The sequence below is a fragment of the Dasypus novemcinctus genome, chromosome 21, assembly GCF_030445035.2.
Source record: "Dasypus novemcinctus isolate mDasNov1 chromosome 21, mDasNov1.1.hap2, whole genome shotgun sequence".
NCBI classification, from domain to species: Eukaryota; Metazoa; Chordata; class Mammalia; order Cingulata; family Dasypodidae; genus Dasypus; species Dasypus novemcinctus.
The window spans coordinates 42,572,042-42,600,038 of NC_080693.1; the positions used below are offsets into that span (position 1 = coordinate 42,572,042).

The 27,997-nt window shown below is 41.4% G+C and overlaps 1 protein-coding gene across 1 annotated transcript in view; it reads right to left on the reverse strand.

Moving 5' to 3' along the window:
* Positions 1 to 238: 238 nt before the first annotated feature.
* Positions 239 to 27,997, reverse strand: part of AATF (apoptosis antagonizing transcription factor) — a 117,322-nt gene continuing 89,563 nt past the window's right edge. Inside the window, exons 11-12 of the mRNA XM_058283204.2 lie at positions 27,791 to 27,862; positions 239 to 504 (exon numbers count right to left, since the gene is read on the reverse strand). Coding sequence (XP_058139187.1) covers positions 441 to 504; positions 27,791 to 27,862 — 136 coding nt within the window. The 3' untranslated portion in view covers positions 239 to 440. The remainder of the gene's footprint in view (positions 505 to 27,790; positions 27,863 to 27,997) is intronic.

The following is a 27,997-nucleotide window of genomic DNA, read 5'->3' on the forward strand; positions in this document are numbered from 1 at the left end:
TCTGAAATGTTATATTGTATGAGCAGGAAAATCTCCCAACAAATCTGTCATCTTGCTAGAGCTCTAAATCAGACCGACTGTGAGCCAGGAGCTGTGCTGGGCCCACCATGCTGCCTGTGGAATAACATCTGCTGGTGGAATAAGGTTCAGTGGTGGCAGCCGCAAGGCTCTTTATTTGTGATGGCCGAAGGAGCAGGGCAAAGGCACTCTCGCCCATGAAAGCAACTGGAGACAGAGAAACATGCTTCCAGGGATTTATTAGGCACTGGCTCTGAATGAAGCCCTTCCACAGGGACTTTCCCCTCTCCTGCAACCCCAGCTCAACCCCCCGCAGAGTTTGCCCTTTGGGGCTGGAGGAGCAGCCACCTGGCCCAGCCGCCCGGGGGGTTTGCAAGGAGGCCCAGCCTCACGCCTGCAGCCAGTCAGACCAGCGACGTCAGTCAGTTCCCGTGGCCTTCGTCAGGAGTGTTGAGTTTGCCAAAAAGAGATCGATACAACTCTGTCCTAGAAAACAAACAAAACAAATTGGTTAACACAGTGGTTAACTTTTCAAGGTTAAAAAGAAACTAAATGGCTGGGAAATACTCCAATCTGTGTCTTCAATTGAAAACACGGCTATATAATTAAAAATGCTTCCCACCACTCGTTATTCACAAATATAAAGGAAGGAAGAAACCTAGAAGGAGCCAATCAAATACTAAAATATGTCAATAGTCCAGTGTGGCTGGATACCCTGTCTCAAGGGAATGAGTTTTCTATAAGTTTGCCCTTTACAGACAGGCTCTTCAAGTAAGAAAACAAGATTGAATATTTTAATAGGATGTATGAGACTGCCACGCCATGAGGAGGATTCAATCAGACATGGGATGTAGGAGGATATAATTTATTTAGTTTTCATACATTTTCTTGGACTCAGCAGTACTTGAAAAACAATGAAAATGACCCAGCAACAAGATTCCAATTAATACCACATGTGCAGCTCCTCAGTCATAAAACTAAGGTTCTTTCCCACCCCCAGCCCCCTTTTCTCTATTCTCAATATGCTAAATTATCTGATTGGCTAATTTATTTCTAAAGTTGGATTTTGACATTAAAAAAGAAATCATAATATGCCAGGGTCTTGAGTTCTTGAAAATAAAGTGAGTCTCACTGCTCCTGCTGCAAATCGGAACACGTACACACACATCTGGCCTAAGCCACCGGCCGAGGCCTGAGGAGTCTCAAAGGGTGGTGCGACGGGGAAGGATGCTTCCTGTCATTGTGATTGTTGTGGCAGAAGCTCCAGGACACGTTCCCTTGTGCATCGGGTGCAGATTCTCCAGAAACAGATTCAAGGAGCCATGGGAGGGGGCAGCTAAGATAATGGGCCAGGAGGAACAACACCAGGTGGAAGTCTTGCCTGCCCTATTGTACAACTCAAGATCTAATCACAAACTACGGCCTGCTATCCTTGCTAAGGAAACAGGCTTTTAAAAACACTCTCATTATCCGAGAGCCACTACGTCCTGGTTTGAGTCTTCTGTGGACCCCAAAGGACTATGTTCTTAAGCCAACCCATTCTGTTCATGGAAGTCTATTTTCAAGGGGCTTTGTAATTAGATCACTTTGGTTACACTGCTTCTGTCAAGGACCTTTAATTAGACTGAGGGACCCAGGGTGGGTCTTAATCCTTTCATGGAGTCTTATATAAATGGAGGCACACAGAGAAAGAAAGCTGCCGTTTTAACCCTGCCATGTTAGAAAGGACTCAAGGATCACCTACTGGGAAGTGGACGTAGCTAAAGTGACTGGGCTCCTGTCTACCATATAGGAGGTCCAGGGTTTGATTCCTGGCGCCTCCTGGTGAAAGCAAGCTGGCCTGTGTGGTGAGCTGGCCCACGCAGGGTGTGCTGGCCTGCACAGGAGTGCTAGCACAACAAGGTAACACAACAAAAAAGAGACACAGAGGAGAGATAATAAGAGACGCAGACCAGGGAGCTGAGGTGGCACAAGAGATTGAGCACCTCTCTCCCACTCCAGAAGGTCCCAGGATTGGTTCCTGGTGTCACCTAAAAGAGAAGACAAGCAGACACAGAAGAACGTACAGCAAATGGACTTAGAGAGCAGACAGTGAGTGTAAAGAATGGGGCGGGGATAAATAATTTATTTTTTTTTAAAGAAGGATCACCTACAACTGCAGAAAGAAAGAGAAACCCAGGGAGGCTGAGAGAGAGGCTGGAGGCTAGAATCACTGAAGCAGCCCAAAGCTAAAGAGAAAGGTCCAGGAAGAGATAAGCCACGTGCCTCATCTCTTATCTCAGCCATAGCTAAGCTCAGGGAAAAAGCCAGCCTGGAGGAGAGAGCAGAGATGGCCGCCATCTTGCCTTGACGTGCAGGAGTCCAGAATCGCCAGAAGCTTCTCTTTGGTGAGACAGAATCTCTGAAATGCCTTCACTTGGGCATTTTCACGGTCTCCAAGTATAAGCTTTTACCCTAATAAATTCCCTTCATAAAAGCCAACCCACTCCTAGTATTTTGCTCCCAGCAGCTTAAGCAAACAAACACACCATCAGCAAATCTGACTTTTAGAAAAGAAAAAACAGCTCCACTCTTCAAACAGCTATTTTGGCTCAGCAAGACTTCAACAAAAAAACGTATGAGTCTTTTTTTGGAAGTCACCCTGCTATAGCTATGGATAGGAATAGAGAGATAATTAGAAATCCAGCAATAGGAAGAATGTGTCAAAACTTTTAAAAGGTAAAAATCTTAAAGAAACTTCAGAAGCTAAGAATGGAAACTAACCTTATCACACTAGGGACCCTGTACAGGACAGGCAGGGAAAGTGCCCAATGTTATCATGGAATCTACCAGCACTCTTCTTGTTCTGAACTACCAACCAGCCCCACGTTCCTTTGGGCAGGTTCACCCTGAGCTCCACCCATCCCTTTTGTTCCTCCACCAGATATACATCTGACTGGCCCTCCCCCAGCCCCAGACAAGCTGTACAAAGGTGGAAGGCAGCCTCCGCCCAAATGCAAATGAGCGGCAGGCAGCCTTACTGGCAAAGGCAGCCACTTCAAATCACCAGCTCCAGTCTTCACTTTATCACTCTACTGCCTGCCTGTTTGCCAATAAGTACAAGTCCTTGTAGCTGTTTCAACAAAAAATTAAATGGCATTAAGGGAGAGTCACCATGACAAAAAGGACAGTGTGACTTTAAGACTCCAGCGTCTGATGAGAATGAACGCAGACACGCCAGGCTATTTAGCCCTTTACAATCATACCCTTTCCAGCCTCGCCTTGCTTGCTTGCACCAGACCCCATCATTACCACTGAGCAAATGCTTCCACTCTGCACTGCAATATCAGGGAAATGCCTGGGCCGAAGGCAGCAGTTACTGTCCGCAGCAGGGTTCACGTGTCAGGAGCAGACAATGGAATGCTGAAACCCATGTTTTGATAGAACATCATTTCACACTCAGGTGGGCAAAGCTGACAAACATATGCAGCTGTTCGTGGCAAAGCAACTGGGAAAGCTGAGTGGTCTGGGTACTTAAAAATTTTTTTTTACAGAAAGAGAGAATATGTATAAGGGATTACTCCAATCTGAAAAATCCCAAAGTAATTTCAACTCTTACGCCTTCCTCAACCACCACCACCAGTCAGTGACCCTTTTCACCATCCAAGCAGTTCTCCAACTTCGGGGCTCCTCCACACTTCCACCACTTCACCTGCACCCTCCCCTACCCAGAGCGACAGCCACATTCTTTCCAGCTCCCTGGTCCTCTGCCTGTTCCTCCCACCCCTCAGCCCCAACCTAGAGAAGACAAAGCAGACCCTCCCCAGGGTCCAGGCGCTCTACCAGCAGGAAGACCCTCCCAGGCTCCGGCTTCTCCACGTGGCCTCAGCCCCTCTTTTCCCATCGGGGGCTCCAGCACTGGCCAAGCTGTCCATGGCTGGGGCAGAGCTGGGGAAACAGCCTCGGAGTACAGCGCTTCGGGTGGTGGTCTTTGAACCTCTTGGCTTGCTACCTTCTAAAAGAACTTTTAAAGCCACACCTCCCCCCTCACAAACTGTTGACATATATTCCACAATGAATTTAAATAGTCACAAAGGATACAAATTATCTGAATGTTTGAAATATTAACTTTTAAATCCTTCTTTTCTTTCTAGGAGGTACCAGGTATTGAACCCAGGACCGTGTACATGGGAAGCAGGTGCTCAACCTGAGCTACATCTACTCCCCAATGAAGGATGTTTTTTTTTTCATTTGTTTGTTTTTTTTGGAGGTACTGGGGATTGAACCTGGGACCTCGTATGTGGAAAACTGGCGCTCAACCATTTGAGCTACATCTGCTCCCTAAAATAAAACTCATATCTATTGGCAAATGAAGCAGAATTATATTCCATTTTGATTCAATAACAGTTCTCATTCATTTAAAAAACATGAACAAGCTCTTTAACAGGAGGAAATTTTACAACACCTTTTTCTTTTCAAATGTGTATTTCCATTTGAATTTTCTCTAAAGAATTTTGCCCTAACGTAATTGTTTTATGCTGGAAAGCCTTTTATTTATCACCCTATCATACTTCTTGGCCAGAAAAATAAGTTGCAAATTGAAACACATTTTAAAATTTTAAAACTTGCAATTAAAAATTTTTAATTTCTTGAAACCTTAAGATTCTAAGTAATTAAAAGAAGATTTTTTCTGGATTGGGTTAACATTACAAGTATTATTATTAGGATGCAAGCAATATATACAATAACAATATAATGCAACATATTACAATTTTAGTGGCTGTTTAATGTTTAATTTAAAATGTGATTGCAATGCATTTATTTTCTTTTTTTAAAGGAGGTAATGGGGATCGAACCTGGGATCTCGTACATGGGAAGCAGACACTCAAACCACTGGAAATGCCTTTCTTATTGAGATGGATGAGGCTTCTCTTGCCACTTGTGTATCCATGGACAAATATTACTTATTGCTAGAATGAAAGAGAATTCAGTACCAATTTAATTCCTTTTTTTTTTTGTAGATATAAGAAGTGCTGAAAAACCTTGTTCATAGAAATAAGTAGATGGAAATGGAAGAGCTTTGTTTTACTGCTGTCACTGAATTCTTTTCATTCTTTCTGAATTTTATGTCCAAAAAAATCACATGGTGATCTACCACCAACAGTTATGTTTAAAGATCTATCAGCTGACAACTCAATTAGGTTCTCCTGTAATTTTGCTGAGAATAAAGAACTGGAAACCATCTGATTTACAAGGGATTTGTTACCCAGTCGTCCGTAATTTCCTTTCTCAATACCCACACTGATATTTCAAACTGTCCTTTTGTATGATGCCCTGGTGGTTTTCCCACTCAAGAGCAATGTCCCACATCAGATGGAAAAGGGGTTCCAGGTGGGCCTTTCAACAGGTGGGAGAAGGGCAGTTGAGAAAGCTGAGGTAAAAGGAGAGCCTGTGCCTCCAGCACAGTTGAATGCTCAGGCAGATCCATTTTAGGAAAGAGGAAATATCTGGAAATTGATTCCATACAACTACGAGTCTCCTTTCTCTTAGAAACTCTCTGCATACCCCAATATGAGGACTGTGGTGTAGGTAGCACTGAGCTTTTTCTTCTTCCCAAACCCAGGCAGGCACTAGATCTGGTGACAACACGTAGGGAAAGGTAGAGCATCTGAAAAGAAGCAAAACATCCATATTCCTTACCCCATGCCAAAGATAAAACAAAACCCAGGTAACAAAGAGCCACTGAGAGACTGAGAGTCGCACCCCCCTTCCACGGCATGGACCCTTCTCCCCTGCAGCATCTCTCCTAAGCAGGATGTAGCCATGCAGAGGAGCGAAGCTATCAATCCTTCAGGTTAACCTTGTCTCCATCTGATTCTCCAGGGTAAGTGTAGAGTTTAATACTTGAGGTCCCCTCAAGGCTGTGCATAATGAACTTGGTTTTTTTTTAAAATACATAATTCCTCCTCCCTATCACATTAAGAAACACGATCTGAATCACTGAGCTGAAATGCCTTCCCCCCTTTGCCACCCCTTCCCCCACACTCTGCGTTTCAATGGCCAGTGGGAATGTCCACTGTAGAAAAGGTATTCACGTTGGTACCACGCAGGAATCAGCTACAGAGTAATTAACGGGACATGGACCTGAGGTAGAAGGTCGATAGCAGGGGCTCTTCCTTGAATTAAAATTTAACTTACCCTTTATTGCAACCTACAAAAGCAAGTAATGAGCACTAACATTTTTATTTCTTTTAAACTGTCATTTAGGCTGTAGAGGGGATAATTACCTATCTCTACTGTAGTAAGGTTTTACAACCCTTAGTGAGGCATTTTCTAATTTAATATTTTTACTATATTATCATAAAACCTGTTTCTGGAAAAAAATGATCATGGATTAGCAGCCATTTTCCATAAAGACAGAATGTGTGTGTATTAGGATTCAGCTTATTTATTATGTGACTCTTCTGAGGAGACTTAAAGTACGCACAGTCTAGCTAGCTGGGAAATGTAATCACTTTAGCAGCGGGTAAGGTTTTAAAGAGCCCTAAATGAAGTGAGGGGCGGAGGTGCTGCGTGTATGTATAATACTGCGACCCACAGACACGTGCACCCAAATACCTTCCCCGCAATTCCACATGTATACTCATCACCACCTACAACACCGATCATTGTCTTTCATGATGTCATTTGGGCAAACAGTACAAAGGAGCATCTTAAACCTGCAAATGATCTGTGTGGGGCTTTCAATTTGCTAAGCCAGTAGCATGTGGCCTCTGGGAGACTGAAGGAATTGTACATCTACTCTCCAGAACTCCACACTCCTCCTACTCGGGCCTGGAAATCCCCAAGGCTCCAGGACATCGCCGAACAGAAACTCCCTATTCCTGTGGCTGATGGAAGGCAGACAGTGGAAAGAAAGCAGCAACTCCACTGCTCCCTAAAGAAACCTGTACAGCCTCCAGAAGTACATCACATTCTCCGAGCAAGTATCACACGTCAGAGGTTTTCAGCCAGACAGGGCAGACAATATTGCAGCTCTCCTGATTAAAATTATACACATTATTTGCCCTTGATTAATTTGAAATTGTGCAATTGCTGCTTCACAGGGCAGCCCCGGCCCGGAGGCAGGTCGCCATCTTGCCTGCCGCACCCCCCCACCTCTCCACAGGCCCCGAGAACAAGGGCCCTGCCTCCCCACTAAAGCCATGGAAACTCTGTTTCTGCCTTAACGCAATCCCCTCTAGAAACAGCTGAGAATCAGAGGGAAATCTAAAGCACACAAAAGGAAAGTCAGAACGAGGGCGCTAGTTCCCACCCGGCTGGTGCCACAGCAATGTCACCCCAATCAGAATTCCTGGGAGCAGGGGCCGCACTGCACGGCGGGTCGAGAAACCCACGGCAGGCCGCTCCATGCCACCGGGGGCCACGCGGCAGACGTGTGCTTTTCAGGTTGTTTTTGATGTTACTGATGCCTTTTTTCCACATCTGTCTTTTGAAAACACTTTATTTTTTAGCTTATAAACACGTAATAGATGTAGTCCAGTGCCCGGTCTCAAAAGTACAGCAAAAAGGTATAAGAAATTAATTTAAAAAAAAAACAAAAAACTGAATGCTTATTTGAACATTAATGTTTGTTTTTTGTTGTTGTTGAAGGATTAGAGAGACATGAAAGGCACAGCTGAAGCCGAGCTGGCAGGGATACTGGTAATGTGAACATCTGCAGTAGATCTATCTGGAACAACCCATTCCACCCTGAGAGACACAGGCACAATCCTCCTCACGCTGGACACAATTCTGCCCTCCTGGGACTCGTGCTCCTGGGCTCTGGCCCCTCTGTCACCAAGAGCGGAGCAAGGCTGGCGCTATCCCCTATAGTGGCGCTTTATTTGATTTCTTCCCTTAGCTAAATCTGTTTTCCTCTAGGTTAACTGACCTCAGTTCCTTCCATGCCCGCTGTGACAAAGCCTGAAGCCTTCTCACCATCCTGACTGAACTCCTCTGAGCCCTTCATTTGCCAAAGATCCCAAAGCTCTGGGCCAATCCCCACATTTCCAGTGCAGTCCCATCAGCCCAAAGTCGGCCAAGCAGGACTACGTGGCCTCCTCTGCCCTGAACACATGCCTCTCCCTGCCTTCTCAGAGCTCCTACTTTTCTTCTCTTCTATGACTACCAATGTGGCCAGAGCACTGCAAATATCTACTGGAAAAGATGCCTTGTTATTTACCACCTGGTGTAGGCTAATTATGGCACCAAACAAGCCCCCTCCCCTCGTAAAATATGCCACCATTCTCACTGTCAGGCCACCCACTGTAATCAAAGTGGGCCAAAGGGCAGAGACTATATACTGTTTTCCTCTTAGACATGCTAAAAATCTTGGAATAACTGTTTTCTTTTGTTACATGCTTAAGCAAATGAGAAATGCAAGTGTAAAAACCCATAAATGGTAACAGTCACCCAGAATAAACCAAACCATTTTTATGTGGCATACAGCAGGGTCTAATAAATGTAAAAGGGCTAAAACTTGGAGTCGGGGCTGGGTCTGGATTCTGGTTCAGATCCTTACTTGGCCTATGACCTTAGGCAAATTTACTTTGAATCTTAGTTTCCTTATCAGTAAAATGGTGACATCTTCCTTAAACACACTTTTTTAAAGCATTAAGCAAAGTCCGGGCTGCATAAATAGCATTATTGTTACGAAAAATAGATTAAGACACAGAGCCAACATGTTAGAAACCAGGGGTCATCCTCAAAAGGACTTGGTGATCTCCTTTTAATTAACACTACAGACAAAATAGTGCTTTTCTTTAAGCTTTCATTTCTTCTGCTTCCTCTGACCCAAATCATTCTACTCTGTACCAATGACTTTATAGGTGAGAAAAAGATGTTTGAGAAATGTTTCTATGACCTAAAAGGAGAAATACATTGATCCAAACGGCAAGCAATCGCCCTGTGCTCTTTGAGGGTGGCGGGGAAGAGGGCAAACGTCTGCGCATCGAAGGAAAGGGACCAGAGACAGATGACACACCTTAAAACTTAGTTTCTCAGGAAGACTGATTTATTTGAAAGACAATCCAAGTGAAGAGACAGACACTGCTCTTCTCAGGAGTTGAGTCATTTAGTCAGAATGCCACAAAATTTATGAGAATAGAAAACTTAGGATTCCTGAATGTAACAGAAAAGCCATACTGAACTCTCCTTCACTCTTCTCCCAACCTCCCCAACAACAAAAAGTGCATCACAATCTACTTGCCTAAAATCTCGTCAAAGTTCCATACTGAAGGAAGGAAGAAAATACAAAGAAATGAGGTAAAAGGAAAAGAAAGCAACTTTTTCTTCCCCAAGACTTAATTTCGTAACAGAAGCAAGTTAGCAAAGTAACAGATAGTAACTCAGACAATCCACTTATCTATCACAATTACCAAAACCTATATACAAGGCAAATCTCCAGTCAGTTACTGGCTGCACTCTTCACAATGCTCCCAACAGCCAAACCGCTGCTGCCCTAATCGGCCACAAGGTGGCAGTACACGATTCATTTCTAAGTGGGCCAGGCGACTGGAGTAGCTCCAAGCAAACTGAGCCCATAAATTACCCAGTGTGTCTGCTCTCATCACCATCCTACCCAGTGCTCAGAGGAGACTCTAGAAGGTCTGTTTCAATTGGCTCTTTTGGTCAGGTCAGAACTAGGTCCTTCAAACCTCTGCCAATGCTTTTAGCCCTACAGCTTTAAATTACAGATGGTGACATGTGGCCTCTGGCCTGTCTCCTAAAGATCAGACAGACTCAAGATTTATAAATGTTCAAAGAAGCAGGTTCAGGTCCCAAACAAAGGAACTGAAAGAATAGGAAGAGGAAAGAGGGGGAAGAAGGATGGAGAGGTGAGAAGGAAAGTAGGGTTAAAATTTATTAAAAGCTTACTCAGTGATGCTCCCTCCTTATTCAAGTCAGTTACAAATTCACTCCACTTTTAACAAAGGAAGAAAAATACTCAAAACTCACATCATCCCTACTACTAGTTTCAAGTCCTCCATATTCTTTTAAAGAAAAATACTTTCCCTTGGTAGACTTGCAAAAAGGGGGTGGGGGTGGGGTTAGGGGGTGGAGCAAGGAGCACTCTTGAGACAAAAGGGATGTCACCTCCTTCCCTGGGCATTAATATTCCATATTCCTGGGATGATTTCCACTTTCACAGTTTGACTGGTTTATAACAGATTTGATGCAAGAGAAGACAAATGGCCTCACAAAGGAAAGACGACAAATCATCTCACTGCTTTTAGCACGGTTTCTCTTTATTTTTATTTATTTTTATTCTGTAGCTGGGTGGCAGAGCTCTCTGCCTTGCTGGAGATGTTTAATATTAACGTCAAGTCACCATGATCCTGGCAATAGAGTTGGCCGGTGCTGTGTTTACGGTTTTGTGACTGCTGGCTTGAGGAAGATGGAGCTCCTTGTTCAAACAGCAGCCCCTCTAACAGCTCCTGTTAAAAGCCAGGGGATGCTTCACTGCCGAGACGCGAATTACCTCCTCCAACCCAGGGAAGGGGAGCCCCAGGCTGAAGTTACATTTGTATCCCTATCAAGACCCGCCTGACGAGCCAGGCCCTGGGTGCACCGCAGATGAAGCATCTCTCAGCTCCAGCTTCCCTTCTCCTTTTAGGGGGTCAGATGCATAGAAATTAGCAAAGGCATTTATTGTCAACCACAGAGTTGGGAAAGGCATTCTGCCAGTACTTCTGGCAGTAAGTAGGAAGACTCATCTGCTTAAAAGCCCAGGGCCAATCCAGGCATGAAAGAAGCAACCCTGAGCAAACCCAAGGCACAAACGAACTCGGAGGCCAAGCGCCTGGGCCCTGGGGGCCAGCAGACTACCTACCAGCCCTTGGCTGAGGCTTTCCTCCCAGAAATTCAAGGATTTCTGTATGCTCCTGATTTTCCTCCTACATCTGTCCTTTTTTCCTTCCTCCTGGCCGGAAGCCACTCACTCCTCTGGCAATCTCACCTGTGTGCTCAGCCTAAATATCTCTTCTGTGGGAAGGATAGCCCCATTCAGAGCTCCAGCAACAGTCTTCACCTGGACACTCCACTGTCTGTGACTAAACCAAACTCACCCCATCGCCCCACAAGGCGATCCTGCCATGGAAACTACCCTTTCTGTTCATAATGGCAGCAAGCTCTTTGTTATCCATGTCCCACACTTAACTGTTTTGTGGCTATAAGCTAGATAAAGTCACAGAAATCAATACATTTTCTGATTAAAGAATAAAAGCTACCCTGAGAAAGAGCTCCTGTTTGGATAGTTCACTAATATTAATTGACAGAATGCAATTTGCCATTATCCTTCAAGAACTTCCTTTTCTCCTCCATAAATCAGACAGAAATTTGAAAAAAGGAAGGTTGTCCCAGATATCCACCAGGAAAACCTTCCCCAAAGTGTGACCATGATACCTTGGCCTGCCAAGAAAACTAAGGAAGTGGTAAAGTGACTTTCAGAATGCCTGTACCAGGACCATCTCTCCAGTTTCACCAGCTAGTCCCTAAGTCAGCATTTGATGACCTCGGTCACTTTAAAAAGCCGAGAGTGCTAAGCGCAAATGAGTGGTGGCTTGCCTTACTCCACCTGAAAGGTCGCAAGTCTGTTTCGCTGCAGTTGTGCCTCCCCCTGCAGGATCAGGATCTGGAAAAGAGGAGGCTGAATGCTGCCAAGTGCATGTATGAGAAAATGTGCATTGATTTCTTCTTTCTTATAAAGGAGCACAAAGCACTGAAGAACAATTGCTCGCCTGTGCAAGAGACAAAAGGCCCAACCCCCACCATCCTCCGAGAAGCAGAAAGGGGAGCTGCGCAGCAAGGGGCCTGGGCGTCAGCCCGCTGCTGCAGGCCCACTACCGGACTCCAGGCACCCTGAGGTCCGCTAACGCTTACCTGCCTCAGACCAAGCAATTTCCTTCTCTGGGCTGATGTTTCCTAATCTATATTGGAGAAGAAAAGGGCCTTCAGTCTTATTTACCTTTTCCGTAGGATGCCCAAAGGTAAAAGAGTTAATGTTTATAAAGTGCTCTGCTCCCGAGGAGACAGTGGATAAAGCGCAAGGTGTGGTTAGGGCTCGCTCAGGACCATTTCCGCAGATAGTAACAGCTGACCATTACAAACGCTGCTCCCCCCAGCAACTTGAACTCAAACCTTTATCTAAATTTCCTTTTTAGGCTTGACACTTAACACCAACACTAAAAATAACAAAAGGCAACCAGGGACTAACATGCCTTGTTAAAGCACAGGTAGACCCACTCGAGGTCTGTTTTCTTTTTAAACCAAACAAATCCTGAAGGCTGTCCAAGAAACGGGCCTAAAGCTGTAATTGGTCATCACAGAGCCTGTCTGTAACACTCCATGTTTCCATAGTAACTAATAATTTGTAGGAGGGCCACAAGAAACCAAACCTATTATAAGCATCACAGCCAAGATGGGCAGGAGAAAATCTATAAGATAAAACAAAGTTTAGGGTATACACTCTTCAACGTGATGGAAATATAACAGTTCTTGAGATCTCTCCCCAGGGTTAATCCTAAGTAAAAATGACCTGAAAAATTCTCTATGCCAAGGGTTGGGAATGAGAAGGCCTAAAGCTGGACCCTTCATTTCTGGAGCTTTTCTAACATGGCCATGAGCTCATATACCTTAGGCCTTTTTTCTATCATTTCTTCTCTCCTCCTTTCCTCCCTTCTTACTTCAACAAACATAGAAAACTCACTCTATATTAGACACTGTACTAAGGACAAAATATGGAAGTGGCCTTCAAGCTGTGCAAAATTAGGAAACAACATGCGATATGGACGTGTACAAAGTGCCATGGATCAGAGGAAGGTATTTATTTCTATTGGGGAAAAGGGTTAGGTGATTTGGAATAGTTTCAGAAGGGGGGGGTTCTTTAGTAAAACAGGCTTTTTCAAGAAACCCCCATTCATCCATTTTATAGGACTGTTTGCAAAAATAATGTTCCAAAGTTTTAACAAATTTTTAAGCTGAAGATCTTTAAAGGCATTTCAGAGAGGAAGCCTATAACTAGCTTTTTAAAGGTTTGCACAGAAATGAGCATGTGTTCTTTAGGCAAAGGAATATTGATTATTTTCTAAATAACTGAAAATATAGATTTTATTTATTAAAATAATTATCTGTACAGATTACATTAAAAACAATACTTCTCAAAGCTAGAGAATAATCTGGGGACTGAATAACACAGTGAACCTGGAGGTGGATGAGGACGGTGGTTAGTAATACAAACACAATAATCTACTCCTATGAGCTAGAACAAATGTATGTCACTATTACAAGGGAGTAAGAATATGGTGATGCATGCGGAAAACACAGTTAATGTAATTCATGGACTATAGTTAACAGCAATATTGCAATATTTTTGCATTAATGTTCAAGAAGGTACTGTATCAACACTAACAGTCAATAACAGGGTGGTATGGGAGTTTTTCTTTTGGATTAAGGAAAACATTAAAAAATTTACTGAGGTCATGTCTGCCCAACTCTGTGATGAAAGTGAGAGCCACTGAGCATACACTTTGGTAGAGTGGACCAGGCGTGGGACTGTATAACACAGTGAACCAGGTGGTAGATGATGGGCTGTCGTTAACAGTACAGATATGAGCATGTTCTCTCAAGAACTATAACAAATATATCATACTAAAACATGGTGTTAATAATAGGGGGTGCATGGAAAAAATAAACCAAATGTAAGCTATGGATCACAGTTAGTAGTCATAGTCTGATGATGTTCTTCATAATCTGTAACAAATGTTCCACAATACAAGGGGTGATATATAGGAATTCTGTGCAGTATGCATGATTGTTTTGTAAGCTCACAACTACTCTAGTAAAGAAAAAAAAATCCTTGGGAAGGGGCTGTGGCTCAATCGATTGGGCTCCCATCTACCATATGGGAGGCCCTGGGTTCATGTCCCAGGGCCTCCTTGTGAAGGAAAGCTGGCCCACGTCACATGGAGAGCTGACAGCCCACACCCCACGGAAAGCTGGCGCAGCAAAATGATGCAACACAGGGAAACAAGCAGACACAGAAGAACACGCAGCAAATGGACACAGAGAGCAGACAACAAAACAAGCCACAAGGGGTGGGGGAATAAACAAATAAAAAATAACATTTCCCTTTCAAGAATCCAGTGAGCAAGAAGGGCTGTTTTCACTTTCTGAAGAAACTAAGGCACTCGCCCTGCCTGCAGGCCCAAGAAGCTTCAATCAGTTCTCCAAGAGAAGGTTGGCATTAATGGGAAAAAGAATTTAAATGTGTGTTCTGGGAGTCACAGGGACCCACCCAGGACGGCTCAAAGGGTGTGGCTACTGGAACAGGCCATAAGGAGAGAAAGGTAAGGAGGGATCAAATCACTAAAGGTCTTCAGTGGCAGGCTTGAAAGGATGGGTTCTATTCCACAGGAAAAGAGGGCAGAATGTACTAGTCTAAGTGATATTGTAGGCAAGTTAACCAGGCAATGATACACAGACCTGATTAGATCAGAGACTGGTGATTCAGAGGTTATTACTGCAATAGTCTATGTGAGAAGTTAAAACAAAACAAAAAAGACCTAAACCAGCAAAAGGCAGCAGAAATGGAAAGTAGAGACCACTGAATAACATATTAAAACAAAGTCCAAACAGCAGTTGAGCACATGCTTTGCATATATGAGGACCCAGCTTCAATCCCTGGCACCTCCTGAAAAAAAAACAAGAAGTCCAAACAGATAAAAAGAAAAGAAATCAGACAAAACTAAGAGAAAATAAAGGTGAATGGCTGAGACTGTCTAAGCATAAAAGCAATAAAAAAGCCCCAAAGAAAAAGTGCCTACATATTTAATTACACAAAAAACTTAGAGATGACCAATAAAAATTAGCATCCACAGACAAGCAATATGGAAGAAAAATTGACAAAAAAAATGAAATATGGAAATTATAACAATATATAGAATTCATACAAATTGGGAAAAAAAAGAAACACCTGAAACTCATAAGAGAAAAATGGGCAGAGGATAAAACAGAAACACAGATGATAAAAAATGGTTACTAAATATATAGTCCCCTCAAATTTATTATTAAATTAGAAAATAAACACTAGGTATTTGGCCCGCTGCCTAGCATACAATAAGTGCTCAATAAGGTGTCATTTATTACTAACGCAAGAATAAGAATAACTGATAACTTTTAGCATATCAAACCCTAGTTTTTTAAAAAGCTAACTCACCATATCAGCTAAGGTGCAATGACAAAAGCTTCAGCTGGGGGAAGCGGGAGCATGTAAATCAGCACAACCCATCCAGAATCATTAGAAAGTTTATAACTTTGACCCAGGAATTACTTGTCTCAGAAACTATTCTAAAGATACAAGCAAAAACTAGAATACAGATTTATGTATAGATGTGATTCCTGAAGCATTACTTAAAAAGAGAAAAAACACAACCAAAAATAACCTAAATGTCCAACAAGAAATAATACATATTCTACAACAGAATATTATAAAGCTATTTTTTTTTTTAAAGATTTATTTATTTATTTAATTCCCCCCCCTCCCCTGGTTGTCTGTTCTTGGTGTCTATTGGCTGCGTCTTGTTTCTTTGTCCGCTTCTGTTGTCGTCAGCGGCACGGGAAGTGTGGGTGGCACCATTCCTGGGCAGGCTGCTCTTTCTTTTCACGCTGGGCGGCTTTCCTCACGGGCGCACTCCTTGCGCGTGGGGCTCCCCCACGCGGGGGACACCCTTGCGTGGCAGGGCACTCCTTGCGCGCATCAGCACTGCGCATGGCCAGCTCCACAGGGGTCAAGGAGGCCCGGGGTTCGAACCGCGGACCTCCCATATGGTAGACGGACGCCCTAACCACTGGGCCAAAGTCCGTTTCCCTATTATAAAGCTATTAAAATGCCTTTAAAAATAGTTTAAAACATTAAAAATGCTTATAATATAAAGTTAACTGGGGAGAAAGGATTCAAACATGCATGCATAATATCTATATAAAATAGATACACAAAAATTCTGTAAGAAAAGATATAAAAGTATTAATATTCAACACTCAATGCAGGATGATAGATTGATTTTTCTTTGTTCTTTCTGTATTTTCTAAATTTTCTTCACATCTTGCTTTTATTCAGGAGAAAAGGATATTGTCTCTAAAGAAAGGAGGTAGGGAAGCAGACTTGGCCCAGTAGTTAGGGTGTCCGTCTACCACATGGGAGGTCTGCAGTTCAAACCCTTGACCCGTGTGGAGCTGGCCCATGCGCAGTGCTGATGCACGCAAGGAGTGCCGTGCCACACAGGGGTGTCCCCGCATAGGGGAGTCCCACGCACAAGGAGTGTGCCCCATAAGGAGAGCCGCCCAGAGCGAAAGAAAGTGCAGTCTGCCCAGGAATGACGCCGCACACACAGAGAGCTGACACAACAAGATGATGCAACAAAAAGAAACACAGATTCCAGTGCAAATGACAACAACAGAAGCAGACAAAGAAGAACATATAGCAAATAGACACAGAGAACAGACAACTGGGGTGGGGGGGGGAGGGGAGATAAATAAATAATCTTTAAAAAAAAAAAGAAAGGAGGTAACCAAGTGCCAGAGAATGACAAAGGTATAACTGTAAGAGCAACATAAATAAACACACTGGTCAGGATTCAAAGCTAATTCTAAGGTTCGTAATCAGAAGAATGATATAAGCATTCATAAGGACAGGTTTGGGCATTCAGTAATTCACCCTAAAATAGGAATGAATGATAGGCAAAAACCCTCCTATGTAAAAAAGTATCTTTATTATAGAAGAATGAAAGAATGAAAAAGGAAAAGCTTTTTAATCCAAACAAGTTTTTACTTGAGAAAAAGGCTGTGTGTGTGTTAAGGAGAAGTGGCTTCCTTTGTACTCCCTTTCATTTCTAAAGGATTGCTATTTCTAGGAAAACAGCAGAAGAGGTTAGAAGGCATATTCCAAGATGCACATACCAGCTCTGCTGCTTACTTGCTATTAATTTGGGCAAGCTACTTATTAATTTCTCTATGCCTTAGTATTCTTGTCTGTAAATGCAGTGACAACTATTTCACCAGTTTCATATAAAGACTGAATGAAAACGTACATGAAGGGCTTAGTGTAATTCCTGGCATATAGTAAATGCTCAATAAGTGAAATATGGTATTATTATTCTAAATCATTTTATTGTCTAGAAGAAATAGGATGACAAACTTAGAGTGGATAAATCAGAACTAAGGATGAATGCACTTAGAAACAGAAATGCTGTACATATCTTAGCAATCTAATGTTGGCTTAGTGATCGCTGTGGGAAACATGTTAACAGGTCTGAATGACTAATCTAAATTAAGGTGAAAAACATTTACCTGTTGCCTAACAACTTTAAAGTTACTTAGTTATGATTAATAAGTATCTATAGACTATTATATTTAGAAAGACAACAATAATAAAGGAACTCAAAAAACATGTCCTTAAGAAAAACACATTCATTTGTGTAAATGAGTTGGAAAATCTCATTTGGAAATTCTGTTGAAGGATTACAATCCTCTGGTGAAATGATGGGACTGTGACTACAGAAATGAGAATTATACCCAAGAAGCTGCATTTTGCAGAAGGATTTATCTGTTCAGTATCTACGGTCTCTTTCTAGAAGATGTACTCTACCTCCTGCTTGGTACCGAGGCTTCAATTTGAGAATGCAAATTCTCTTGAAATCTTTAGGATTGAATAGTAGTCAATCAGGGAAAATAGAAGAAATAAGAGCACTGTTTTCTCTTCAATCCAGTTTTAAAACTCGGGCCCAGGTCTCAGTTTGACCTTTTTTTTTTTTTTTTTAAAGATTTTATTTATTTATTTAAATTCCCCCCCTCCCCTAGTTGTCTGTTCTTGGTGTCTATTTGCTGCGTCTTGTTTCTTTGTCCACTTCTGTTGTCGTCAGCGGCACGGGAAGTGTGGGCGGCGCCATTCCTGGGCAGGCTGCTCTTTCTTTTCACGCTGGGCGGCTTTCCTCACGGGCGCGCTCCTTGCGCGTGGGACTCCCCCACGCGGGGGACACCCTGTGTGGCAGGGCACTACTTGCGCGCATCAGCACTGCGCATGGGCCAGCTCCACACAGGTCAAGGAGGCCCAGGGTTTGAACCGCGGACCTCCCATATGGTAGATGGACGCCCTAACCACTGGGCCAAAGTCCGTTTCCCTCAGTTTGACCTTGAGAATGGTTTCCTTTGTCCTTTCTGACATTACCCGAGGAGCAAGGCCCATGCCTCCCATCTCCGTGCCGGACACCATCTGTAATGATGATATATGGGGTCCTTTCCCCTCAGCACTGCTGGGGGTCAAACATGTGGCTCCACCCGCCTGATTATCAACAAGCGAATTATAAACTGTGTCAATTCGAGTTAATGCAAAATTGTAATCCTCTTTAACAAGAGATCAAATCACTGCCATGAGTTATGTTCATTCCATAATCTGATAAGGAAGAGAGGGAACCTCTAATAAAAGAGTAATGGGGGCCTTTAATGATGCAGGTAAAAGGTAATCCCAGGAAAATATGCCTCTTGTTCCTGCTGATTAAATCAATGTTGCATATTTGCCCACACTTGTTTCCCCGTCAGAATAACCCATGTCTTCTTAGGAGATAAGGAGCCTCTAAGAAAACATCTGTATCTTAGCCATTCTTGCTGGCAAGTTTTTAACCAAGAGAAAATGCTCTATGTAGGGTCCCTCTAGGGTTATAGCTGATGTGCTCTCAAATGCTGAGCCAGCTACACCAGGATATTTCACTGTGATTCAGTGCAGATTTCTATAAAGCAGTGAAGTGGGCAAAGGGGGAATCAACATGGTTTAAGAACCTCTGGGTTACCAATTAGGCATAAAAGAATACTGTCAGTTGAGAGGTAGAATATGCCCATATTTAGGGTGTGGACCCACAAACAAAAATGGCAAGCCAAAGATAAATTGCCGGTACAAATTCTATTATACCAACGCACCTCAAGAACAACGTGGCAGTGATGTTGACAAAGCACTTTACAAGGCTGGATTCCATTTGTACATTTCTTTTCTAAAACTCCGGATGTAAAACAATAATGCATTTGATGCTTGGTACTTAGCATTAAAGGATCATCTCCTTGTTCTTTTTTAATGCCAGCAGCTTTACAAAAGGCGTGGCAAAAGTGGTTTGTTTCATTTTTTTTATTTTGGGGGAAAAGGGAAGCTAAAATTAAAATTATGTTTCTGTTGCGAATTTAAGTTCTTTGCAAAGGAATGGAGTACCTATAAAATGTGAAAATTGCTACTGACCTTGTAGTAAGGAAAAAAGCTACGTAGAAAAATGCTATAACCTATGCCTTTAAAGGACAGTACCATAATAGAGTTTATCTAATAAACCCTCTCTGAAGCATCAGCTAACACAAGGCAAAACACTAGTTTTCTTTGCCATCCATCAAGTTGATCGTTGCTGCTCAGACCTCTTCCTTGTTGACAGCCCAAACTCATGCCAGCAGAAAGAGCAGTCCACGTGGACTCCCTTTTCCAAATCTGAGTCAGTGGCCAGAGTCGAGAAAACCATCTTTACCTGCCTCCAAGGTCTCACTCGGTAATTGCTTCTCCTACTTGTCACACTAGTATTTTACTATCTGACCTACATCAGCATAAAAATTGGGAGAAAAACATTACTTCTTTAAAAGTCTGCCTCAGAGGGTCTGTCAAAAAAAAACACAGGCAAAAAACAGCTGATTATTTCCCTAGCCTCCAAATTCTTCATTTTGTTAGAACCATGATAAGAGATCATCTGAATTTTTACTTCATACTCTCTCTGATATAACAGCTCCCCAGGGGTTTCACAACATGTAAAGCAAACTCTGTTTCTAAAACGTCCTTGATAAGCTTAGAATAACGTCAACAGAAAAGTGCACAGCAGCCCTGTAAAAATGCAGCTGATGTACTGGTCTACTCTAGGGTGCTGACGATATGCTTAGAGGGATCCCACCAAAGAGACATCAACACCTTTTCTCCTCCTTACCCCACTGATAACTGTGTCTCTACAGAATCACACGATACTTTGCCCTCTTGGCAAAGATGATGCTGAGAAGCACAGAGTAATCGTATACTGAGTAGCCATTCCAGTAGTCTTTCTCTGGGAGCTGAGCTGCCCTGTGCCAAAAGGATTCAAACTCACAGCAACCTCCTCTTTTGCATACCAACATGGGACTACTTAGGTAAAGTATTCTGCTTGTTTGTTTCCTCTCAATACTGGGAGTTCCTCTGGCATGCGACAGAAACCACCTGCCTGCCTCATAATGGAGACAAGTAAAAATTTACTGGACCAGCACAGAGAAAGTATCAGAGGTGGAAATGTTTGGTAATGGCTGGTGGTGATGGTAGCACAACACTGTGAATGCAATTAACAGCACTGAATTATATATCGGAATATGATTAAAAGGGGAAACATTAGGTTATATATGGAAACAGAATAAAATCTTTTTAAAAACCCATAGATGGGAAACGGACTTGACCCAGTGGTTAGGGCGTCCGTCTACCACATGGGAGGCCCGCGGTTCAAGCCCCGGGCCTCCTTGACCCGTGTGGAGCTGGCCCATGCGCAGTGCTGATGCACGCAAGGAGTGCCGTGCCACACAGGGGTGTCCCCCGCATAGGGGAGCCCCACGCGCAAGGAGCGCGCCCGTGAGGAAAGCCGCCCAGCGTGAAAAGAAAAAGCAGCCTGCCCAGGAATGGCGCTGCCCACACTTTCCGTGCTGCTGATGACAACAGAAGCAGATAAAGAAACAAGACGTAGCAAATAGACACAGAGAACAGACAACCGGGGGAGGGGGGATTTAAATAAATAAATAAATCTTTTTAAAAAAATAAAAAAATAAAAACCCATAGAACTATACCGCATAGTGAATCCTAAGTTGGACCATGGACTTTCATTAATAGTATAATATAAAAATATGCTATCCTCAATTATAACAAATATACCATACCCATGCAAGGTGCTGGCAGTGGGGTGGTAGTGTGGTGCATGGGAATCCTGTACTTTAGGCATGATTGATCTGTAAACCCACAACTTCTCTAATAAAGGAAAACAACAACAAAGTATTAGAGGTTACATAAGACTTCCATAACAGAAGGAGACCCTAAAAACATAAAGGTAATTAAAATCAGTATTTAAAGGATACCTAAAAAAGGAATGACTGGAAAGGGAATTTGGTAACACAAGGAGACAATTGGGCTCCTTTGCATTTAAAAAGGAAAGCTATCCCTAAAAGAGGAAAATTCCTAGTGTGAGAAAAGGGGACAGAATAGGTATCAGCACAAATTAACTAAATAAATACAACACAGATCACATCACAGAAAAAAGCCAAAATGAATTTTATTTTTTACAACCCAAGTAACTCTCTACTAAGGATACCTTAATACTCTATATTAACAATCTCTTCTTCTCTCTCCCTTTCAATTCAATTTAACCCAGTACAAATACAAATACTGGGCATTATCCAATTTTAGGCATGTGTGTGGAACAATAAACTGGAACTAAGGACCAACTAAGGAAAAGAGCTTCTCTCTCCAGACCTAGGTAAGCTAGGAACCACAGGTGGAAGAACTGCCTCTGGGAACAAGAAACCAAAAGAGCTGGGAAAAGGTCTTTAAAAAAGTTTCGGGAAGCAGCTGTGGCTCAATCAGCTGGGCTCCCATCTACCTCCTTGTGAAGGCAGGCTCACCTGCACACTACGGAGAGCCATCGGCCTGCAAGTGCTGCAGAGTGCCTGCCGCCCGGCCCGCAAGCACCACAGAGTGCCACTGGCCTGCAAGGTGATGCAACAAAAAAAAAGGGTGACAAGTAAAAAAAACACGGAAGAATGCACAGTGAATGAACACAGAGAGCAGATAACAAGCAAGCCACAAGGGGGGGGTGAATAAATAAAAATAATAAATACAAACTCACAGAAGAATGCACAGCGAATGGACACAGAAAGCAGACAGCAAGCAAGCCACAAGGGGGGCGGGGGAATAAAAAAAAATACATTAGAATTTAAAAAAAAACAACACAGTTTTACCCAAATGGCCCATAGGTCAGAAACCATGAGAATTTCATTTATTTACTTCAATAGAGAAATAATTAAGACCATCTCACATAAATACAGGTAGCTATAATTTTCTAAATCAAAATATCTTGTTTTTTCTGTGGATAAAAAGCAATACTAGTTTATTGTTAAAAAAAATCAAATAGTACAGAAATACATATACTACAAAGTAAAATGTGTCTCCATCTACACCACAATAAACATGTGAACAGTTTGATGTACATTGTTTCAGAGGTTCTTAAGTTTTTAAAATGAAAACTAGTATAAATCATTCTTGCGGCAAAAAATTAAAACCAAAAAGTCTCCCTTCACCCCCCTCCCTGTCCATTTCCTTCTCTGTGATGAACACTTTATTAAAATTATGGTATATGGTCTTCCAGACCTTTTCCTAAACACTGTAATACATACATACATGTGTCCACATACACCTGTATAATTTTTATCTTAAAAATATAAATAGATTATATTATTAGCATTGTTTCTTTTTCCAATTAACAAAATATCTTGGAGTCTTTCCATGAAAACAACAATGCTGCTTTCTTTTCTATCATACATACTTGACTCAAAGAATGGATTTATGAGAGATACTATTTTGTGACTTACTTTCCCATTTAACAAATGCTAACACATATAACTCGACTTCATCCTTTAACAGCTGCTTATAATTTCATTGAATGATTTTAATATGATTTATTTAACTAGTTCCCTATTGATGGTGATTTCAATTGTTCCTTATTTTTCCCTGTTATAAATCAAGTAAAGATCCTTGATACAAACATATTTGCAAACTTGCTATTTTCTTAGGTCAATTCCTAGAAGTGGATTTTCTATATCAAGAGATACTTAATACACTTAAAATTTGTAAATACATTGCCAAATAGCCCTCCAAAAAAAAATCACATTTCCAGTCACAAAAAAGTTCATGAAAGTGCCAGTGTCCTCACACAATTCCCAACAACAGCGATCACCAATCTTTTTAAATGTTTTCCAATTCAACAAGGAAAAGATAAAATCTCACTATTTTAGTTTGCATTTCTCTGATTAATGAGGCTGAAAGTGTTTACTTTTTTAGCTATTTCAGATATTTTCTTTTATGACTTTTGAGTTTACTTGCTTATATGCATTGTCCATTATTCTATTAGGAAATTCTTAAATATTTATAAAAACTCTTTCTATATCAAGGAAGCACAAACGTTTTCTTTCCAGTTTGTCATTTATCTATTAACTAAGTTTGTTTTTGATGTCTTTATCAATGTGACTTTTATGTAGTCAGAGCTATTAACATTTCCACTTTCATTTCTAATCACGGTGTCATGCTTACAAAGTCTTTCTCCATATTAGAATCATAAAATAGTCTCTATTCTCTCTCTCTATACACACACCAATAAGATATATCTATAACTCCATAAAATCAAAACTATTCACTTGAGGAAAGGAGTATGCAGTGATACATAATTTAACAATTATGGAAGTTTCCCATTCCTCAGGGATAACATTTTGCAGTGTATTAAACGGAGCCCAAAATAGTATAAAATTAGAATACTTCTAGTTATGAAATTCACTAAAAAAAAACAAAATGGGCCAAGCTACTACTGTTTCCTTCTGACTTTAAGATTAAGTGGCAATATCTACTGGCCCTGGAAGTGTTGATACTATTAGCAAATAGAGCTAATACCCAGTTACTCTACTCATTTGTTAATCTGGTCTATTCAGACTATGAAAACTAAGCAGCAATATGGATATATTGTCTTTTTATCCTTAGGAAACATAATGGGAATAGAAAGCACTTGGATAAATACAAATGCCTATTGTCACAGTGGGTGGAGATTCACACAATAACCAAAAGAATATTAAATTCCCATTGAGGGGAGCTCTGCCACATTCTCTAATGGAAGAGCAAGAATCCCCCAAGTACAGAGGCAATAACTAGCGAAGGAGGATGGTCCATTGAGAGGCCCTTGATATTGATAACTGTGCTTATGAACCTTTACTCTTGAAACGGAAACCTAGTCTAGTATTATAGAGAGCCTAAGAGTTACCTCCTGAGAGCCTCCTTGTTGCTCAAATGTGGCCTCTCTCTAAGCTGATCTCAGCATATAAATGCAATTACTTCCCCCCAGTGTAGGAAATTACTCCCAGGGATGAGCCTCCATGGCACCAAGGGATTACTACCAAGCACCAACTTGCAATGCAACTAGAAAAAGACCTTTCCTTTTCCAAAGGAGGAAAAGGTAAAGACAAATGAGTTTATATGGCTAAGAGGCTTCGAAGTGAGTCAGGAGGTCATTCTAGAAGTTACGCTTATGCACATCTCAGCAGTATCTCATTGACTGCCAAATTTGACACCAGCCCTAAGAGTAGGGCTCCTGAGGTCTCTGGAGACACCCAGAAACTGGGTGGGCCAGTGGGCCCTACTTTGGGGTTTGTGCTCTCCAGTGTGACAGAATTGGACTCAGTTGTGGTTTCCCTACACATAGCTCTTCTGTCTCTTCTATTTGAACCTATAGTTGGTGCTGGAGTTGGTAGGTGTATATCCAAGAAACTTGAATGTTTGGGCTGTGCATGTGCCAGCTGAGCCCTGAGCCTCAACAGAGTTGCAATACCTACTTTCCAGTTCATTGGACTCACTCAGGACAATTAACAAGGAACTGAGAGAGTCTACAACTGCAAGCAAGAGAGTCCCATCCATCAGCCCTATGGGAATGAAGCCCCCTCTCAATTAGAAGTGGAGGGGGGACTGCATTCACGCTCTCCCCTAGCAAAAAAAAAAGAAGTGGAGTGGGCTTCACCATCCCAGAATCCTCAGGATTTGGGAATGAGCTATGGACTAGAATAGACTTACTGGTATTCTACTATAGACTTACTGTGATTCTATCAATGAAAGAACTTTTATCATTAATGCGGAAGCAGTGGCCACCAGAGGTTCTGAGATCAGGAAGAGGGAAATCAGGTATGATACAGGGGATTTTCGAGACTTGGGAATTGTCCTGAATGACACTGCAATGACAGATACAGACCATTACATATCTTGTCATAACATAATATGTGAGAGTGTAAACTACAAGGTAAACTATAATCCATGCTTAGTGACAATGCTCCAAAATGTGTTCATTAATTGCAATGAATGCACCATGAATGAAAGATGTTGTTAATGTGGGTAAATGTGGGTGGTGTGGGGAGCGGAACATATGGGAATCCCCTATATTTTTTATGTAACATTTATGTAATCTAAATATCTTTTTTAATTAAAAATTAAAAAAAAAAAAGGCAAATGCCCAGTTCTCCAGCTACAAAACTTTTATTTTACTTCTTTGTTAAGTGACTAAACTGGCTGGAGAACAATGCAGTCCACAAAGGATAAGCAATTTCACCTATAAATACTATATGATGCAGATACAAGAACTGTTATCCAACAAACATACTCCCATTTCTTTATTCCTCACCTGCTCTATAAGAGGTGGAGAGGTAAACTGTTCTGGCCAGTGAGATATAAGAGGTTTCCTAGAGAAAAAACTTTCACTTTTCTGAAAAAAGAAAACAGGTATTGCTGGTACCATTCCTTTACTCTTCTTCCTACCTTGAATGCATATTATGATGGCTAAAGGTATAGAAGCCATGCTGGGCCCACGCAGGAGAGGCCAAGAGATGTTGGTCCTAACATCACTGAGAAGTGAAAAACATTGCCAACAATAGCCTATCTCCCCTAGAATTACTTTTTTCACAAAAAAAAAACTCCCATTGGCTTATGCCTCTGTAGTCAGGTTTTATGCTTCTTGGAGCCCAAGCCTCACATAATCCTAAATAATAGAATCATTTTCAAATCATCTTTATGCCTAGCTTATAGTAGACCCTCAAAAAGTATGAGTAAATAAAGATTCTAGAAACTAAGTGCTTCTGGGGCATTAAGTGATTCAAGAAAAATCCTAACTAAAAGTGATAGCACTGATTTCTAAATGATCTGGCAGTACTGTATTGAAAAGATGTTATTGATATTTAAACCAGGTTTCATTTTATGCCTGGAAAAATAATGTAATCTTAAAGGGTTTGGTTTAATTTTAAGCATCTACTTTTCCTGTCTTGTTGATGTGATTTTTTCGTGTCATCCTGCAGGGAATCTAACATGCATTCATTTTATTCTGCAATTTATTTTTAACCTGGTTGTGTCATCTCCATGTCACATGGGGGCCTGCACAGGTCTCAGATACTTTTTTTTCTTTTTTTTTTACCAGGAGATCCTGGGGATTGAACCCAGGTCCTCCATATGGAGGACTCAACTGCTTGAGACACAACCATTCCCTATACTGCAATTTTTAAAAGCAAACAGATTCAGAAATAAACTTTAAAAACAGCCCCACCCAAACTTTCACCTGCCAAGCACAGGAAAGCATGAGGTCACAAAGACAGATATAAATCTAAACAGAACCATCCATAAGCTGTTTTGTATTCTAAACACTGAACAAACCAAATGAAAAGTTAATAATAATTTCATTCACCCAACCTTGCAAACCTATCACTTTTCAGACAAGGGGGGATATTGTGATGGGGTTTGGAAGCAAAGTAAACACTCTGAAATAAAAAGGTTAAATGTAGTTTGAAGAATAAAGCTGACAAAACCCACATGTGCGTACATTATGATAGTAATTTCACTTGGCAATGATTTATGTTTAAAAATGTCCCTCACAGCATTCTTTACAGTAACGATAATTGGAAATAAGTTAAATATCCAAATATTTGGGAATAGTTAAATAAATAATACAAAAATATTACATAGTCATTTATAATTGTTTTGAATTGAACGATGACACCCAGGAACAATGAGCACTACCAGCACTCAGATCTTGGTTACTAAATACCATTCTCCACTACAATGGACTGGAACAGGGAAAGTTTATGGTGAGCCTAGAATATCTTGCTGTGCCAAAAAGTACAGAAGGGCTCAAAGAATGGTGGGGACATTTGAACAGGACACAATCAGCTTGAAGGGGCTTCCATTAGCAAAATCTAGGACAATTTTAACATCATAATATATAATGATAAGAGTATATTATAACTCATTGAATAAAAATAGGAAACCCATACTCATATAAATGAGCAAATAGATGGCAGAGAAGTGAAAGCTCTTCATTATAGTAGAATGCCAACTAATAAATATAGAAGGAATGATTCTTTAAAAATGGTTCTCTCTATTGCAATATTAAGGACATACATTTTTCTGTATACATTTCTATCTTGTTTCAGCAGCTTTATAAAATATTGTTTTTGTAAAAACACATTTAAAAAATCCTTACCAGTAGACTCAACAAACAAAACATATGCATATCTCTAGAGCCATTTTTAATAGGAGAGCATATGCACAAAACCCCTAAATACACAAAGCAAGCACATGTGATGTCCCGAACGCTCTGTCCTAGAAAAAGCTGAGATGTCCTGCTAAACAAACAAACAAAAAAACAACAACAATGCAACAAAAATTAAAAACCACCAGAGGCAGTGGTGAAATTTATGGAAAATTTTGGATTTGTTTAACAGTAATTATATTAGGGAAGAGATGGGAAAGGGACCCTTACTATGATGCCAATGACAAATGGTTAACTGATAAGAAGAAATGGAGAGGGCGACAGGCTGTAGAACAGGTCAATAGCTGGCTGTCATGAAGCCATTTGAGACATATAATTAATCTATTACTCACCTGGCATCATCATTCATTGTAGTATGGTCAATAGGTGCCATGAAGCTCAGCAGTTTGCTAAGGACATGAAACCTAAATAAGCAGGAAACAAACAGGCAGCAACATTAGTAACTATTAACCTAAAAAAAAAGAAACACATTCTATGAGCTCACACAGTCCAGAAGTGACCAAAGGAACATGTGGCTCCAAAGTGAAACAGGGGACAAT